At 42.6% G+C, this 18,698-nt stretch overlaps 1 protein-coding gene across 2 annotated transcripts in view; it reads left to right on the top strand.

Annotated features, from left to right (window-relative positions):
• The window catches only part of LOC129820013 (trafficking protein particle complex subunit 9-like), a 296,319-nt gene that overhangs the window by 96,349 nt on the left and 181,272 nt on the right, over positions 1–18,698 (top strand). For both annotated transcript variants that reach the window (XM_055876803.1, XM_055876802.1), the window contains one exon: positions 8,187–8,339. In XM_055876803.1, coding sequence (XP_055732778.1) covers positions 8,187–8,339 — 153 coding nt within the window. The remainder of the gene's footprint in view (positions 1–8,186; positions 8,340–18,698) is intronic.

Below are 18,698 nucleotides of genomic sequence, written 5' to 3'. Positions count from 1 at the left end.
CCTGGTGTTGTCCTCTCCTGACCCGACCACTCTCTAGTGGACCTACTTCATCATATACTGCTAGTTGTCCTGACAACTCCGTCCTCTGCTCCTCTACAGGGTAGTCTGTGTTTACCCTAGCTCCAGTGTTTCTCCCTCCCTGCCTCCCTCCCTCACTATGACAAATGGATTAATGACAGATGGTGTCAGTTCTTCACAATAGGGAAAAGGCATCTGTAGAAAAGCAACGTTAATATTTCTGTCTATGTACAATATGGCCTCAGCAGCCAACGATGAGAGAGAGAGAGAAGTGGTTGAGGTAGGAACTTATGGAGGAGTTCAGTCCACAGAGGGCAGTAGAGTCAGTGTGAACAGGGTTGTAGTGAGGCTACCTGCTTCCACTAGACTGATTTTAGTGGTATATTGGCAGGCTATATATAGCTTAATGGAGTGTGTATTAATTATAAGTGAATGTTACTCAACTGTTTCTATGCATCTCTTTTCCACCCCGTGTCTTACGGACCGACCAAATAAGACCTGGGCAGCTGTGTATAGGACAGGGTTTCCCAAACTCGGTCTACAGGAGCCCAAGGGGTGCATGTTTTGGTTTTTGCCCTAGCACTACACAGCTGATTCAAATAATCAACAAATCATCATGCTTTGATCATTTGAAATAACTGTCTAGTGTTAGAGAAAAAACCTAAACATGCACCCCTTGTGGTCCCTATGACTGAGTTTGGGGAAAGTCTGGTGTAGGACATGGACCAGCTGGAGTAACAGAGTGTGTTAGACCTGTGGCAGCTCTGAGCAAGGGCTGTCAGTATGAAAGGCCAATCAGTGATCGATTCTTCAGCGATGAAAAGAATGCACAGTTTTCTGTTCATCACCAACAGGGTGTTGAGGGTTCACTAACTTTTGACACATCTTTTCACAACTTCAAGGTTTGTAGTGCCCTGCAATTAGATATTGCTTCACTCTTTGAAGCACTCATTCATTCAAGTGGATGTTAGGCTGAACTCTGCATGCTCTCTCTGCGTTAGCATGATAGAGAAATGATAGTCTGTATCTCAGACATATAGAAAATAGTGTGTCAGATTGAGGCAACAGGAAAAACGAAAGCGTTTGGGAAGCTAGCTATTGACATTTTTTCATGTCTTTTTTGAAGAGGCTCCACTGTGGTCTGCAATCTACAGTCCAACATCACTAGTTCTGACATCTAGTTCCAACTCTTGTTATGTCTTTTTGTATTGATGATAACACCAGGGTTTACATCACTAGTTCCAACTCTTGTTATGTCTTTTTGTATTGATGATAACACCAGGGTTTACATCACTAGTTCCAACTCTTGTTATGTCTTTTTGCATTGATGATAACACCAGGGTTTACATCACTAGTTCCAACTCTTGTTATGTCTTTTTGTATTGATGATAACACCAGGGTTTACATCACTAGTTCCAACTCTTATTATGTCTTTTTGTATTGATGATAACACCAGGGTTTACATCACTAGTTCCAACTCTTGTTATGTCTTTTTGTATTGATGATAACACCAGGGTTTACATCACTAGTTCCAACTCTTGTTGTGTCTTTTTGTATTGATGATAACACCAGCGTTTACATCACTAGTTCCAACTCTTGTTGTGTCTTTTTGTATTGATGATAACACCAGGGCTTACATCACTAGTTCCAACTCTTGCTGGCTAGCCTACCTGTTGAATAAGGCAGTGGGGTGTCAACATGGGGAGATTAATAGCTTTGTTTTTTCCCCTTATCTCCTCCGTCTCTCCATCTCCTTCTCTCTCTCCATCCCTTTCTATTTAGTCATGTTTCATTCCCCTCTCCATCCTTCTTTCTCTGCCGCACAGTTGGTGCCAATTGCGCTCTCTCTCTCTCTCTCTCTCTCTCTCTCTCTCTCTCTCTCTCTCTCGTCTCTCTCTCTCTCTCTCTCTCTCTCTCTCCTCTCTCTCTCTCTCTCTCTCTCTCTCTCTCTCTCTCTCTCTCTCTCTCTCTCTCTCTCTCTCTCTCTCTCTCTCTCTCTCTCTCTCTCTCTCTCTCTCTCTCTCTCTCTCTCTCTCTCTCTCTCTCTCTCTCTCTCTCTCTCTCTCTCTCTCTCTCTCTCTCTCTCTCTCTCTCTCTCTCTCTCTCTCTCTCTCTCTCTCTCTCTCTCTCTCTCTCTCTCTCTCTCTCTCTCTCTCTCTCGCCATTAATTATTGCAGTGTAGTATCTCCTTCTATGAATATTTCAGGCTCTGTGTCATTAAGACAATCTATATTTCATGGCCCCCCTACCTTGTCACCTTTTTGGTGATCAGAATTTTCCTGTGTCTAACAGTGAGTCATTGAAGTGCATTATACATTTCATGGGATGTATCTTACCAGGCTCTAATTGTCTAGTGCACTTTCTTTTCTCACTCTTGTACCTGAAGAGTAGTTTATTTCACCCCCCAAAACTTGGATGTTTGTCAATCACAAATCTTCTGAATTATTTGTGTTAGGGTTACACAATAATTCCACTTACTCCTGAGATTCTACAGTCGTGGCCAAAAGTTTTGAGAATGACACAAATATTAATTTCCACAAAGTTTGCTGCTTCAGTGTCTTCAAATATTTTTGTCAGATGTTACTATGGAATCTGAAGTATAATTACAAGCATTTCATAAGTGTCAAAGGTTTTTATTGACAATTACATGATGCAAAGAGTCAATATTTGCAGTGTTGACCCTTCTTTTTCAAGACCACTGCAATCTGCCCTGGCATGCTGTCAATTAACTTCTGGGCCACATCCTGACTGATGGCAGCCCATTTTTGCATAATCAATGCATGGAGTTTGTCAGAATTTTGGGGTTTTTGTTTGTCCACCCGCCTCTGGAGGATTGACCACAAGTTGTCAATGGGATTAAGGTCTGGGGAGTTTCCTAGCCATGGACCCAAAATATCAATATTTTGTTCCCCGAGCCACTTAGTTATCACTTTTGCCTTATGGCAAGGTCCTCCATCATGCTGGAAAAGGCATTGTTCGTCACCAAACTGTTCCTGGATGGTTGGGAGAAGTTGCTCTCGGAGGATGTGTTGGTACCATTCTTTATTCATGGCTGTGTTCTTAGGCAAAATTGTGAGTGAGCCCACTCCCTTGGCTGAGAAGCCCACATGTGAATGGTCTCAGGATGCTTTACTGTTGGCATGACACAGAACTGATGGTAGCGCTCACCTTGTCTTCTCCGGACAAGCTTTTTTCCGGATGCCCCAAACAATCAGAAAGGGGATTCATCAGAGAAAATGACTTTACCCCAGTCCTCAGCAGTCCAATCCCTGTACCTTTTGCAGAATATCAGTCTGCCCCTGATGTTTTTCCTGGAGAGAAGTTGCTTCTTCGCTGCCCTTCTTGACACCAGGCCATCCCCCAAAAGTCTTCGCCTCACTGTGCGTGCAGATGCACTCACATCTGCCTGCTGCCATTCCTGAGGAAGCTCTGTACTGGTGGTGCCTCGATCCTGCAGCTGAATCAACTTTAGGAGACAGTCCTGGCGCTTGCTGGACTTTCTTGGGCGCCCTGAAGCCTTCTTCACAACAATTGAACCGCTCTCCTTGAAGTTCTTGATGATCCGATAAATGGTTGATTTAGGTGCAATCTTACTGGCAGCAATATCGTTGCCTGTGAAGCCCTGTTTGTGCAAAGCAATGATCACGGCATGTGTTTCCTTGCAGGTAACCATTGTTGACAGAGGAAGAACAATGATTCCAAGCACCACCCTCCTTTTGAAGCTTCCAGTCTGTTATTCAAACTCAGTCAGCATGACAGAGTGATCTCCAGCCTTGTCCTCGTCAACACTCACACCTGTGTTAACGAGAGAATCACTGACAGCTGGTCCTTTTGTGGCAGGGCTGAAATGCAGTGGAAATGTTTTTTGGGGATTCAGTTAATTTACATGGCAAAGAGGGACTTTGCAATTAATTGCAATTCACCTGATCACTCTTCATAATATTCTGGAGTATATGCAAATTGCCATCAGACAAACGGAGGCAGCAGACTTTGTGAAAATTAATATTTGTGTCATTCTCAAAACTTTTGGCCACGATTGTACGCAAACTCAGTTTTTTACTATGACACCCAACATGCCCATGTCCATGTACAGCTCAGTAAAGTCATCCACCGTTTATTTTTGATGATATCTACATGCCCCGATTACTAAAGTTCATCCATTTTGAGCTGTTAGGTCCTTGTCATTCACAGGGATTTCAGCCACAGAGAGATACTCACATCACTTTTGCACCTGTCAAGAATACTAAACCACTTTAATTTTGCTACGGTACATTTATAGCTTTCGAGGTTTTGTTTGTTTCCTCCAATGAGTGTATCTGTCTCTGCTTAGGTTGTATTCCAGAGGGCACCCTATTCCCTACAAAAATTGTTAAAAATAATGCTGCTTTGAACTGGCTCCAACTGCATCCAGGCAGCCATATGGTGGCTTGCCCTTGCCCTGGCCTCCGGCCCTGGCCTCAGCCCCGCTCTAAGCAGGTCGCCTGGTGTTCAGACACAACCCACTCTAGCATGCTGTAGCTGTCTGGGTTAGAGGTGCTTTTCCTGCTCTCTCTCTGCTCTCTATCTTTGTCTGCTCTCTCTCTCTTCTCTTTCTGTCTCTCTCTCTATCTCGCCTTGCTCAGTATGCTTCAATACTTAGGCATAGCTTTCATATGCGGTAATGCCCACAACATTGACATCCCTAAACAATTCCTGGATAATGTGCTGAATTCCGCTAAGCTGTTGGAAGTGTTGGGCCCTGCAGTCCTACGTTTCTCCAAAACATTAGGTATGTCTAGCGTGTTGATGACCACCACCAAGCATACTAAGAAACAATCATTACAATATACCTTCAGCTCATGTTTTTCCTCTCTCAATGGACCAGGTAAAGCTAATGGAAAGGCTTCTTCCTCCATGTATATGTGAGGGCTTAGTGCTTGAAGATCTTAGGCCTGGATAAAACATCGAAGGATAGATGTAATAATGCTGATGTGTTATGACGGGGTCAGAGAGCAAATGTACCTGTAGTCCATTCATGCATCTTTCATTATCGTCTTAAAGCCAAAATGGGTCTCTGACCTCACATCCAGGTACATAAATTGTTCACCTAATTGTAACATTCTGTCATAAAGAGCACATGATCAGCTTCATAACAAACATGTTTTCTCGTCTCAATAAGTTAAATAAAATAAAAATGCTTTATACAGTGTATTCAGACCCCTTGACTTTTTCCACATGTTACGTTACAGCCTTGTTCTAAAATTGATTAAATTGATGAGGGGAAAAAACAATCTACACACAACACCCCATAATGACAAACCAAAAACATTTTTTTTGAATTTTTCCTAATGTATTACAAATAAAAAAACTGAAATAACGTATTTACATAAGTATTCAGACCCTTTGCTATAATATTCTAAATTGAGCTCAGGTGCATCCTGTTTCCATTGATTACCCTTGAGTATTCTTCAGTTGGTGGTAAATTCAATTGATTGGACATGATTTGGAAAGGCACACAACTGTCTATATAAGGTCCCACAGTTGACAGTGCACGTCAGAGCAAAACCCAAGCCATGAGGTCGAACAAATTGTTCGTAGAGCTCCGAGACAGGATTGTGGCCAGATAGAAGCCACTCCTCAGTAAAAGGCACATGGCAGCCCGCTTGGAGTTTGCCAAAAGGCACCTAAAGACAAGATTCGCTGGTCTGATGAAACCAAAATTAAAGTCTTTGGCCTAAATGCCAAGCGTCACATCTGGAGGAAACCTGGCATTCGTGATATGTAACTTTTTGTCATGGAAATAAATGTATTTCTTGTTACCAAGTTATTTACACTTTCTATATCTTTAGTTTTCCATGTAGACTAATTGATGTGTTAATTCTTTAAAGCTATCCAAGGATTGTTCCATCAGGTTGTGTTTTTAGGGAGTGATATTGGGTCTTGTGGAAGACTTTTAATTGTCTTCCATATTGTTATAATGTTCTTAACTATGAAGCTGTTCATGTTCTTAGCTTTATCCTTAGGAAATAGACAACAATATTCTGGCTATTAACATGTGCATCTTCAGTACACTACGCATTCTTCCTCTTTACTGCATTTAACTATAAGTCACAAGTAAAAGCTCTGGAATTGTATCAACTCACTACACAAGTCTGGAAGGTTAAAACCCCCCTCAGACATAGGAAGATGTGAAACTCTCCTTTATATTCATTTAATTTGCCCATGTAAAGTATGTTATGACCGAGTACACTTTTTTAAAGTGTGGAGTAATTGGTATTACCAAAAATAAATGCAAATGGGGAACTGTAAGCAGGTACTTTTAGGCTGCTGGTCACTGGCATAACATGCCAGCAATATTTAGCAATTTCACTATTTTGTCATTAATCACTGCAGCAAAATGAACAGAATAAAAAAATAACAATTACCAATGAGAGAGGGAGAGTGCGAGAGAGAGAACTATGAAGAGGGCGATTGAACAATATAAATACAGACAAAGAGGGAGAGAGAGTAAAATAAGCGAGACTGCTTTGGTTAGTGTATTACCAGCCTGTTGCTTTGAACCCAGCGGGGGCTGCAGTGCACTGTAGAGCACACCTGTTTAAGACAAAGCCACATGGGTTATTCAGTTGATGCATCATTCATTTGCTGTTCTGTTCCCTTCATCCATCCAGCCTGGTTCAAGTGGCAGCAGCTGACTCAACCATAAGTCTCAGGTGCCTGCAGGGTTTAACGTTCAACATAAATCAGCCTGTTTAGTCTTACGGACGGAGTGCAACACTGCTATTGTTGAGTGGTGATAGTTAGCTGACCTGCCAACCACCAACTGGCAGCTATTAACCTTTCACCCAGGGTTGTCATAGTTTTAGCCTCAACATCAGATGAGCAGGTTTACGCTGTGATGTAGACACGCATGAAGGCACACACACACACACGCACACACACACACACACACACACGGAATTGGATGCCCTCTAAATGTCAATAATATGCAAGTAATACTATGAATCTTCTCGTCTCGACGCTGAAATGGCCAGCAGCGCAATAAGCTCCAGATCAGTCTGTGTCAGCAGCTAGATGCTTACATATGCAAAACAAATTTCATTTCAATTACCTTTTGGTACAAACCCAGGAGATGGCATCCTGCTTATTTCCTGGTTTTGAAAATGTTAGACCATGTAAAGTCGTGTCTTATCCCTGTCATTTTGCTGTCATGCTCTGCTAAGTTCCAACCAGACTTGAAAGTTACTACCCAGCATTACGTTTTCTGATTCATTTTAGCTTCTGTGCAAAAACTGTGCAACTCAGGAAAAAACTCTGGATGTATTTTTTTGTTGCTGAAGGAACATGTTGTTTGTTGTGGTCCAATAAGTGCTGGGAGAGAGTCCACTAGGACGCTCCTCTCTTACTATTTCAAGAACAAACAGTCTTTGTTTCTATAACAAAGTTTAGACGTGAGTTGAGAAGGGCACTATTATTATACTATTATTCATTAAATCCCTGGGTCCCTACTCTTTTCAGTTCACTGCAGCTAGCGACTGGAACGAGCTGCAACAAACACTCAAACTGGACAGTTTTATCTCAATCTCTTCATTCAAAGACTCAATCATGGACACTCTTACTGACAGTTGTAGCAGCTTTGCGTGATGTGTTGTTGTCTCTACCTTCTTGCCCGTTCTGCTGTTGTCTGTGCCCAATAATGTTTGTACCATGTTTTGTGTTGCTACCATGTTGTGTTGCTACCATGTTGTTGTCATGTTGTGTTGCTACCGTGCTGTGTTGTCATTTGTTGCTGCCATGCTATGTTGTTGCCTTAGGTCTCTCTTTATGTAGTGTTATCTCTCTTGTGTGTTTTGTCCTATATTTTCTTTTAATGTATTTTTATTTTTAATCCCAACCCCTGTCCCCGCAGGAGGCCTTTTGGTAGGCCGTCATTGTAAATACGAATTTGTTCTTAACTGACTTGCCTAGTTAAATAAAGGTAAAACATATTTTTTTTTAAATATAAAGTATTGACTACCTCAGAGAGGTTGTCCTGAGATTCATAGAGTATAATGTTTCATTACTTCTCCTCTCTCTCTCTCTCTCAATATATAGATATTATCTATGCCTGTTGTCTCCACAAAGTCTGACTCTGAAGGTTTTCTCTGTGCTCTACTTTATTCGTTGTCTTGTTGTATTGTTTCCCGTAGAGAAGTTGTTTGGAGAGTTCCTGAGCTGGGACCTGGACGAGGCGGGGTCTCAGCTGCCTCTGAAGCCAGGCCAGTCTGTCACCCTCACCGTCAACGTCAAAGTCAGACTGGACTTCTCTGGAGGAGAGAACCTGCTACAGGACCTCAACGATGGTGAGTGGTTTCAATTCCAGACGGGCCGCAAAGGTCTCCCAAACAACATTATCCAGGTGCTCTCCGACCAACATTGTCAATTGAAACCAGTAGATGCAAAACTCCTTTAGGCAGGTATTCCCAGTAGAGCACACTTCTATTTATCTATTTTGGGTTTGCCTTTCTGGAAAGCATTGGGTTCTCAGCTCCATGACCCCATAGCACTGGTTAAACATGTACTGAATGCAGAGTTGCGTCTGTGTTTACTGCCCTACCCAGTAGCTGAGTGTTCCAGAGAGGTGTGGTGAGACTCATTCAACAGAGGTAACCATGCAAACAGCAGACTCCCCTCTCACCTTGATTTCTCTCTTTCCTGTCGTCTTGCCTCTCTCTCTCTCTGTCTGTCTCTCTGTCTGTCTCTCTCTTTCTGTGTGTGTGTGCCCCTGACTTTCAATCATTATCTTTGAGGCTATTTAACATACAGTTTTAATTAGCGGGGCAGTAATTGAATACAGGAGATAAAGCAAACAGGGCTTCCTTAAACAAAAAACCTGTGAAACCATTGTGTATTTTGTTGGTGACTTTCTGGACCGATGCTATGTCCTGCTGGATCTTACACTACATGACCAAATGTATCTGGGCAACTGCTCGTCAAACATCTCATTCCAAAATCATGGGCCTTAATATAGAGTTGGTCCCCCCTTTTGCTGATATAACAGCCTCCACTCTTCTGGGAAGGCTTTCCACTAGATGTTGGAACATTGCTGCAGGGACTTGCTTCCATTCAGCCACAAGAGAATTAGTGAGGTCAGGCACTGATGTTGGGCAATTATGCCTGACTTCGTGTCAGCGTTCCAATTCATACCAATTTTGATGGGGTTGAGGTCAGGGCTCTGTGCAGGCCAGTCAAGTTCTTCCACACCAATCTCGACAAACCATTTCTGTATGGACCTCGCTTTGTGCACAGGGGCATTGTCTAGAATATCATTGTAGGTTGTAGCGTTCAGATTTCCCTTCACTGGAACTAAGCGGCCCGAACCATGAAAACAGCCCCAGACCATTATTCCTCCTTCACCAAACTTTACAGTTTGCATTATGCATTGGGGCAGGTAGAGTTTTCCTGGCATCTGCCAAACCCATATTTGTCTATCGGACTGCCAGATGGTGAAGCGTGATTCATCACTCCAGAGAACACGTTTCCACTGCTCCAGAGTCCAATGGTGGCGAGTTTTACGCCACTCCAGCTGATGCTTGGCATTGCGCATGGTGATCTTAGGATGGTGTAGCCAACTTCATCCATTTCATGAAGCTCCTGACAAATAATTATTGTGCTGACGTTGCTTCCAGAGGCAGTTTGGAACTCAGTAGTGAGTGTTGCAACCGAGGACAGACCATTTTTATCACTCAGTGGTCCATTCTGCTGAGCCATTGTTGCTGTTGCTCCTAGACGTTTCCACTTCACAACAACTGCACTTACAGTTGGCTGCGGCAGCACTAGCAGGTCAGAAATTTGACGCACTGACTTGTTGGAAAGTTGGCATCCTAAGATGGGGCAAGGTTGAAAGTCGCTGAGCTCTTTAAGGCCATTCTACTGCCCATGTTGGAGTGTCTGTGGTGATTGCATGGCTGTGTGCTCGATTTTATACACCTGTCAGCAACGGGTGTGGCTGAAATAGTTGAATCCACCAGTTTTCAGGGGTGCCCACATATTTTTGTAAATATAGTGTATTTGCTAACTCCAAGTCCTAATACATAGTTTTTTCCCCTCATTAATGTATTAACATGCTTACTGCTGAGGATTATTAGCATTTTTATTGTTTAGCTAATTTAGTGGTGGTGGTGCTTTGCGCTATGGGTTGATTAAGTATTGCACCTTCACTAATTTAAAGTTTGACACTTCTTCAAACAGACAGCGTGCTACATGTTAATATGCCTGATGAGGTTTGGAATGGCATTGAATTTGAATTCACTGCAAACTATTGAAAGAGCACTCCAGAGAGAACAATGTGGCATAATACGTCGTAAAAACTTAATTTTCTGTTTATAATTCACTGGTTTTGTGCTTGAGAAGACTCATTACAGTGAAACGGTCTCTGTCACAGCCAGGTAAAGGCAACTTTTTTGTGAAAGAGCACCTATAATAGTATACATATTATACTTCCTTTCCTGCCTTCCTTTCATCCTCAAGTGATAGCACTTCAGAAATGGTTTTGAGGCATTCAAGGCTGTTTCCATTTACTGACCCCAGACAGACAGAATGTGTATGTATAAAGTAAGCCCTTGGCCCTGTGTGGGAATTGAATGGATCCTTCACCTCTTGAGCTGCACATACGGCTAGCGCCTCCCTCCCTCCCTCCCTCCCTCCCTCCCTCCCTCCCTCCCTCCCTCCCTCCCTCCCTCCCTCCCTGTCTCCCTCCCTCCCTCCCTGTCTCCCTCCCTCCCTGTCTCTCTCTGTCTCTCTCTGTCTCTCTCTGTCTCTCTCTGTCTCTCTCTGTCTCTCTCTGTCTCTCTCTGTCTCTCTCTGTCTCTCTCTGTCCCGGAGAATAAATTGCAGCTCGCGGCCTGCTTGGTGTGTCAGAAGCATTCTGATCTTTATACTTTCTCGCTCACTCTATTGCTATCCCTCTCCCCCTTTCTCCCTCACTGTCTGCATTGATATGATATATTTTGTCTGTCCTTCGGGTCATTCGGGTCTGATTGTCATACTGATTGTCATACTGTAAAAAGCACTTGAAATAATTCCTTAAAGTGTTTGAGGTTTGAGATCGGTATTTGGAACTGATTTGCAAATTAACCGACTAAAATAGCGCTGATTATTTGAATAATGGATGGAGTGGAGAGATTCTTCTCCTCCGCCCTCACTACTCCAAACGTTGATATATACAGTTGAAGTCGGAAGCTTACATTAGCCAAACACATTTAAGCTCAGTTTTTCACAATTCCTGACATTTAATCCAAGTAAAAATTCCCTGTCAGTTAAAATCCCCACTTTATTCTAAGAATGTGAAATGTCAGAATAATAATAGAGAGAATTATTTATTTCAGCTTTTGTCTCTTTCATCACATTCCCAGTGGGTCAGAAGTTTACATACTGTCAATTAGTATTTGGTAGCATTGCCTTTAAATTGTTTAACTTGGGTCAAATGTTTTGGGTAGCCTTCCACAAGCTTCCCACAATAAGTTTTGTGGCCCATTCCTCCTGACAGAGCTGGTGTAACTGAGTCAGGTTTGTAGGCCTGCTTGCTCGCACACGCTTTTTCAGTTCTACCCACACATTTTCCATGGGATTGAGGTCAGGGGTTTGTGATGGCCGCTCCAATACCTTGACTTTGTTGTCCTTAAGCCATTTTGCCACAACTTTGGAAGGATGCTTGGGGTCATTGTCCATTTGGAAAACCCATTTGCGACCAAGCTTTAACTTCCTGACTGATGTCTTGAGATGTTGCTTCAATATATCCACATAATTTTCCTCCCTCATGAAGCCATCTATTTTGTGAAGTGTACCAGTCCCTCCTGCAGCAAAGCACCCCCACAACATGATGCTGCCACCCCCGCGCTTCACGGTTGGGATGGTGTTCTTCGGCTTGCAAGCCTCCCCCTTTTTCCTCCAAACATAACGATGGTCATTATGGCCAAACAGTTCTATTTGTCTTTCATCAGACCAGAGGACATTTCTCCAAAAAGTGCGATCATTGTCCCCTTGTGCAGTCGCAAACTGTAGTCTGGCTTTTTTATGGCAGTTTTGGAGCAGTGGCTTCTTCCTTGCTGAGCGGCCTTTCAGGTTATGTTGATTTAGGACTCGTTTTACTGTGGATATAGATACTTTTGTACCGGTTTCCTCCAGCATCTTCACATGGTCCTTTGCTGTTGTTCTGGGATTGATTTGCACTTCGCACCAAAGTACATTCATCTCTAGGAGACAGAGAGCGTCTCCTTCCTGAGCGGTATGATGACTGCGTTGTCCCATGGTGTTTATACTTGTGTACTATTGTTTGTACAGATGAACATGGTACCTTCAGAGGTTTGGAAATTGCTCCCAAGGATGAACCAGTCTTTTGGAGGTCTCAAAAAAAATAAACTGAAGTCTTGGCTGATTTCTTTTGATTTCCCATGATGTCAAGCAAAGAGGCACTGAGTTTGAAGGTAGGCCTTGAAATACATCCACAGGTACTCCTCCAATTGACTCAAATGATGTCAATTAGCCTATCAGAAGCTTCTAAAGCCATGACATCATTTTCTGGAATTCTCCAAGCTGTTTAAAGCCAGTCAACTTAGTGTATGTACCGCTGGAATTGTGATACAGTGAATTAGAAGTGAAATAATCTGTCTAAAGAATTGTTGGAAAAATGACTTGTCATGGACAAAGTAGATGTCCTATTCGACTTGCCAAAACTATAGTTTGTTAACAAGACATTTGTGGAGTGGTTGAAAAACGAGTTTTAATGACTCCAACCTAAGTGGATGTAAACTTCCGACTTCAACTGTATAAAGAACCTTAGAAGTTCTCATGTCACATTTAAATGGCTGCAATCTATATCAAAGTGACCATGCAAATCATCCCTTAATTTTTTGGCCTGGCTCAGGCAGAAGATGTAATTTCCTTTGTTCTTGAAAACAGGGTTTCAGAGGATTTGTGGCCTGCTGGAGGTCATTTTGCAGGGCGCTGGCAGTGCACCTCCTTGCACAAAGGCGGAGGTAGCGGTCCTGCTGCTGGGTTGTTGCCCTCCTACGGCCTCCTCCACGTCTCCTGATGTACTGGCCTGTCTCCTGGTAGCGCCTGCATGCTCTGGACACTACGCTGACAGACACAGCAAACCTTTTTGCCACAGTTCGCATTGATGTGCCATCCTGGATGAACTGCACTACCTGAGCCACTTGTGTGGGTTGTAGACTCCGTCTCATGCTACCACTAGAGTGAGAGCACCGCCAGCATTCAAAAGTGACCAAAACATCAGCCAGGAAGCATAGGAACTGAGAAGTGGTGTGTGGTCACCACCTGCAGAATCACTCCTGTTTTGGGGGGTGTCTTGCTAATTGCCTATAATTTCCACCTTTTGTCTATTCCATTTGCACAACAGCATGTGAAATTTATTGTCAATCAGTGTTGCTTCCGAAGTGGACAGTTTGATTTCACAGAAGTGTGATTGACTTGGAGTTACATTGTGTTGTTTAAGTGTTCCCTTTATTTTTTTGAGCAGTGTATCTTGTAACTTTTGTGAGTAAAAACGAAGCGCGAATTAAAATCACGAATCTCGGAGCATCGTAGCACCATTAGGTACAAACACTCGGTCTACCCAGTTGCAGCCCACTTTTTGGTAGCGAATCACTCGATTTCCCTCCTACGTTATATCGGCATCGAACACGTCACCCTCCCTAGGAGAGGGATGAGAGGCTGCCTGGATCTTTAATTTAAAGACCGTTGCTCCCCTCGGTCTCAACGTCGACTTTGATCTGAAGCCATTCTTGTGATTATTGTGATTTTGCTATTTATTGTAAATGTTTGTAGGCCTATGTAGCCAAATAGTACCTATGATCGTTATGGTATCCATTCATGTTTTTTGTATGTTCTATTATATCTGAAAATGAACCAATGATTTCACGCCACACCCGGCCATGATTACAGACACTTGTTTGTGTTCTTTGACACTATATGAACTAGTGACCCGCGGTGTTTGTCATTATACCGTGATGAAGACCACTTGTGTGTCCAAACATTGGTTATTAGGTTATTCAATGATTGCATCAGAGCTCCTAGAGTGTGCGGCTCTCCTATTCCTTTTCAAATAATAGAAAGTATACCCACAGAAAGCTGTGAACAACAGTAGTTGCTTCCAAAGCTATGTATTTCCCGTAATTGGATTTTGAAATGTTATACAACCAGAAGCCTTTTTTCTCTCTCCCGGAGCGCACATCAAGAGGCTTGCTCACCACAGCAGCAGGCCCAGTGAAACAGCGCCCAGGGACTGGGCAGAAACTTTCATTACATGAATCATGGGGATAATGCACTTTTACTGTTTGACAAAATCATGGTTTTAGCTGCTCAAAAAATAGGAAACCTTTGAGTGAGGTGACCATTTAGACTAATGAATGTTCAGCTCACGGTCTGGAGCCATGCCCCTTGACGTACTATAGGCTACTATAGCTATATTGTATCAAAGTTGTCACTAGTTGTGGTCTGCTAGCTAGCATTATCAATATGTTATTAGCCTACCTGAGCGTGTATATGTGGATGATGCGCTTTCAGATGTCTCTTAGGGTCGATAGGGCTAAATTGAAATGCTTCTTACAGAATAAATATGAAAAAGATATGCATAACAATGGTATCAATTGAAAGGGAACAGTTTGGAGATGATGGGAAAATGATTAGACCACAGGGAGGACACAATTGTTCACAAGACTGAATCCCAACATTACACAGCACATCTTATGTGCATTTTACATTTACTGTACTTTTCGCCGCATTGGTTGATAAAGAATCTGAAAATACTCTGGATACATTCAGTAACATGATAAGAATATTCCTGGGAAATGTGGGTAGGTGTAACAGAAGACATATAAATAACAAAGGTTTGAGTGAGAGGACTAACTGGTGTCTCCAAGTGGTCACACACCTCTCCAAAGTGTACACAGTTCCTAAGTCATTTCAATGCACTTTTATGACTCAAAGAAGAGTTCAACTATAAGGTGCTATTTTGAGCTTTCCTAGCTGTACCGTAAAGGAAATAGAGCAAGCAGACTTGTGGTTGTTTTGTTTGGAACAACCCTGCATCCCCGCCATCACACAATTACTGTTGTTTCCGCAATCCAAAAACGGTCCACTATAAATCGCAATCTAGGTCAGATGGGCATCATGTGAAAGCCTGTTCTATTACCAACATGACTAGATAAGTTCTAAAATACGATTTCACAGTGTTTGGCTTCCACAATGCAATTCAGGGAAACCGATAATCATTTTGTCATGAGTGCATTCAGAACAACCCAGGATATGAGGGCTCCAGAGTGGCCCAGTGTTCTAAGGCACTGCATCTCAGTGCAAGAGGCTTCACTGCAGTACCTTGTTTGAATCCAGGCTGCATCACATTTGGCTGTGCTTGGGAGTCCCATAGGGCGGTGCACAATTGGCCCAGCATCGTCCGGGTTTGGCCGAGGTAGACCGTCATTGTAAATAAGAATTTGTTCTTAACTGACTTGCCTAGTTAAATAAAAATAAAAAATGATGCCATGTCATATTGTAACTGCACCTAAAATATAGTGATCGTAATCATTGACACTGGATATGACATGAACACGTTTGGATTCACAGGTGTTTGGCTTGCTTGTATGACATCAAAGCGGTATTCATTATAACCTTCAACGTCTCATCTTTCATAATACATAATCCTCTTCATTTACATAATTTCCCTCATTCAGACAACAAAAAATGTGTAAAAGTTGCCCAATTAGCAGGAGAGATGCGGGAAACTTCTCGTGCAAAGTGCTCAAGTTCAACTCTGTGAAGCTCAGAGTCAGAGTTCTGATGTCATCTATAGCATGTTACTGTACAGCCACTACGTTTCAATACAGGCATTTATCAGTGCCATTTTCAACCCGTATAATGGGTACGACGATAATTAAGATTATTATTTTTTGTTCACGGTTATTGTCCAGAATGGATGGTTACGCAATTATACGATAATTGTGCCAGACCTAGTTGTTGGTTCAATTACCGCAGGGGTCTCATACCCTTTCTAATAATGTATGCAACAAGTATGCACTCACTCCACTGTAATTGGCTTTGGATAAAAGCGTATGCTAAGTAGAATATTGTATATTATTCTGTGTTGGCCGAAGTCTCCAGCCAGTGCACTAGTCGTCCTCCCCATCTCAATAAGAGCTAGGGACTAGCGTCTGGTCGTCCTAGGGAGGTGACAAGTAGGTAAAAGATGGGCATAGCAGACCGTATAAAAACATTAGCCCGTGGATGCTCAAATGTCAGCGTACAACAACGTAATTTAAAGGAAGTAAAACTGCCAGGGAGATTAATTTAGAAAAGACGGCATAATTACAGAGGGTTGGGGGGGTGTCAGTGTTGTAACCTTCTTGTCGCTCCGCTCGTAATGTTCCCAATGTACCGCAGATAGAATATCTGTCAATCAACGGACTTCTTTGCAGATGATGTCATTCCGCTTTGGGGAGAGTTGCGATTCGTCCTAGCCTATTCAGCTCATCACATTACCATTGTGATAGGATTACAGAATATGCAGAAGATAGACAGACTGTACCTATTTGATTAACATAAAAATGTTTCTTCAAACATACCTAGATATGACTTTGTGAGGTATTCAGAGTGAACTATGTCTTATTATATGAAGATCAGCTCCTACAATTGACTGACTATTACGAAGCTTCCATTCTACATTGTAATGTCATAATCTGTTGGGTTCCAGAGGCAGGAGCGACAGCAGCTCAATGAGTCTGTTCTATTCAGCCCAATATGTCTGTATAGACTGAATGGACCCTCATTTCAGGGGATCAATTATTCTATTGGCTCATTCAACAGAGTGCAGCGACCATTTAAAGTGCTATTGAAACCGGAAATTTTAACTGAGCAATATTTTGGTCAGTCCTATGGATCCCATTATGGATTTAATTGACCAATTATTTATTGAAAATGTAATAAACCTCTTTCGTAATTGTGGAACATTAATACTGTTTGACAAAACCGGTGTCTATGTCTATGTAAATATCTATGTACATTTCTTTCTGTCAAAAATATTTGATTCCTAAAAAGGACTTCTTATTAAAGAGATTCTCTGCTCTTGTGTGTACATTGTGTATACTTTTTAGCCAGTAGTCATGAAAGTAACACTCACGAGCCAAAAGTGGTCCTTAAAAATTGCATAGTACATCACATATGTGCAGATATGTGCACCACGTCATTGCTCTTTCGCTCTCTTGCTCTCTCTCTGCTGTGTCCGCTGAGCCGTTGGGCCCGCCCTGCAACCTCACTGGACAGTGCTGGGCACGCCTCTTACTAGTAGTCATTCAAATGCGAGGGACTGAAGCTCATTGGCAAGAACTCAAATTGCTAGGGGGCTGTCCCAAGTGGGGGGAAATATAGGGAAAATGGTGTGGCAGAGCTTCAAGAAAACAGTTGCTTTCAAACCAGGGATTTTGAGGCTAATCGTGGTAAAACAGTAAGTCTGCTCATAGATTATGCAAGCATGAACTACACATTGAGACATCCAGCTCAAAGCTGGATTTGAAAAACATACTTTGTTTGGGGAGCAACTTTCACTGGGGACGGGGGGGCAACATCCCAACATTTTATGAAATTATATTTTTGTCCCCCCCCCCCCCCCAGAAATGAGGCAATGGTGTGCTTTAGGACCATGGGATGCCTCTGAGTGGTTGGGTGGACTGGTTGGAGTCTTTATTAAAATCAAATCAAATGTTATTGGTCACATACACATGGTTAGCAGATGTTATTGGTCACATACACATGGTTAGCAGATGTTATTGCGAGTGTAGCTAAATGCTTATGCTTCTAGATCCGACAGTGCAGCAGTATCTACCAGGTAATATCTAACAATTCCACAACACAACCTAATACACAATCTAGTAAAGGAATGGGATGAGAATATATACGTTTAAAATATATGGATGAGAAGTGACAGAGTGGCTAAGATGCAATAGATAGTAAAGAATAGATAGTGTAGTAAACAGTATACTGTATAGACATATGAGATGAGTAATGCGAGATATGTAAACATTCTTAAAGTGGCATTATTAAAGTGACTAGTGTTCCATTTATTAAAGTGGCCAGTCATATCAAGTCTGTAGGTAGGCAGCTGCCTCTCTGTGCTAGTGGTGGCTGTTTAACAATCTGATGGCCTTGAGATAGAAGCTGTTTTTCAATCTCTCTGTCCCAGCCTTGATGCACCTGTTCTGACCTCGCCTTCTGAAGATACCACCCGCTATCATGGGTGGTTGTTGTCCTTGATGATCTTTATGGCCTTCCTGTGACATCAGGTGTTATAGGTGTCCTGGAGGGCAGGTAGTTTGCCCCCGGTGATGCGTTGTGCAGACCGCACCCCCCCCTGGAGAGCCTTGTGGTTATGGGCGGTGCAGTTGCCGTACCAGGCGGTGATACAGCCCAACAGGATGCTCTCGATTCTGCACTTGTACAAGTTATTGAGGGTTTTCGGTGACAAGCCACATTTTCTCAGCCTGCTGAGGTTGAAGAGGCGCTGTTGCGACTTCTTCACCACACTGTCTGTGAGTATGAACCATTTTAGTTTGTCGGTGATATGTACACTGAGGAACTTTAAAACTTTCCAACTTCTCCACTGCTGTCCCATCGATGTGGATATGGGGGTGCTCTCTTTGCTGTTTCCTGAA

Source organism: Salvelinus fontinalis, chromosome 22 (assembly GCF_029448725.1).
Source record: "Salvelinus fontinalis isolate EN_2023a chromosome 22, ASM2944872v1, whole genome shotgun sequence".
NCBI lineage: Eukaryota > Metazoa > Chordata > Actinopteri > Salmoniformes > Salmonidae > Salvelinus > Salvelinus fontinalis.
This window is presented reverse-complemented; position numbering and strand designations above follow the sequence as displayed.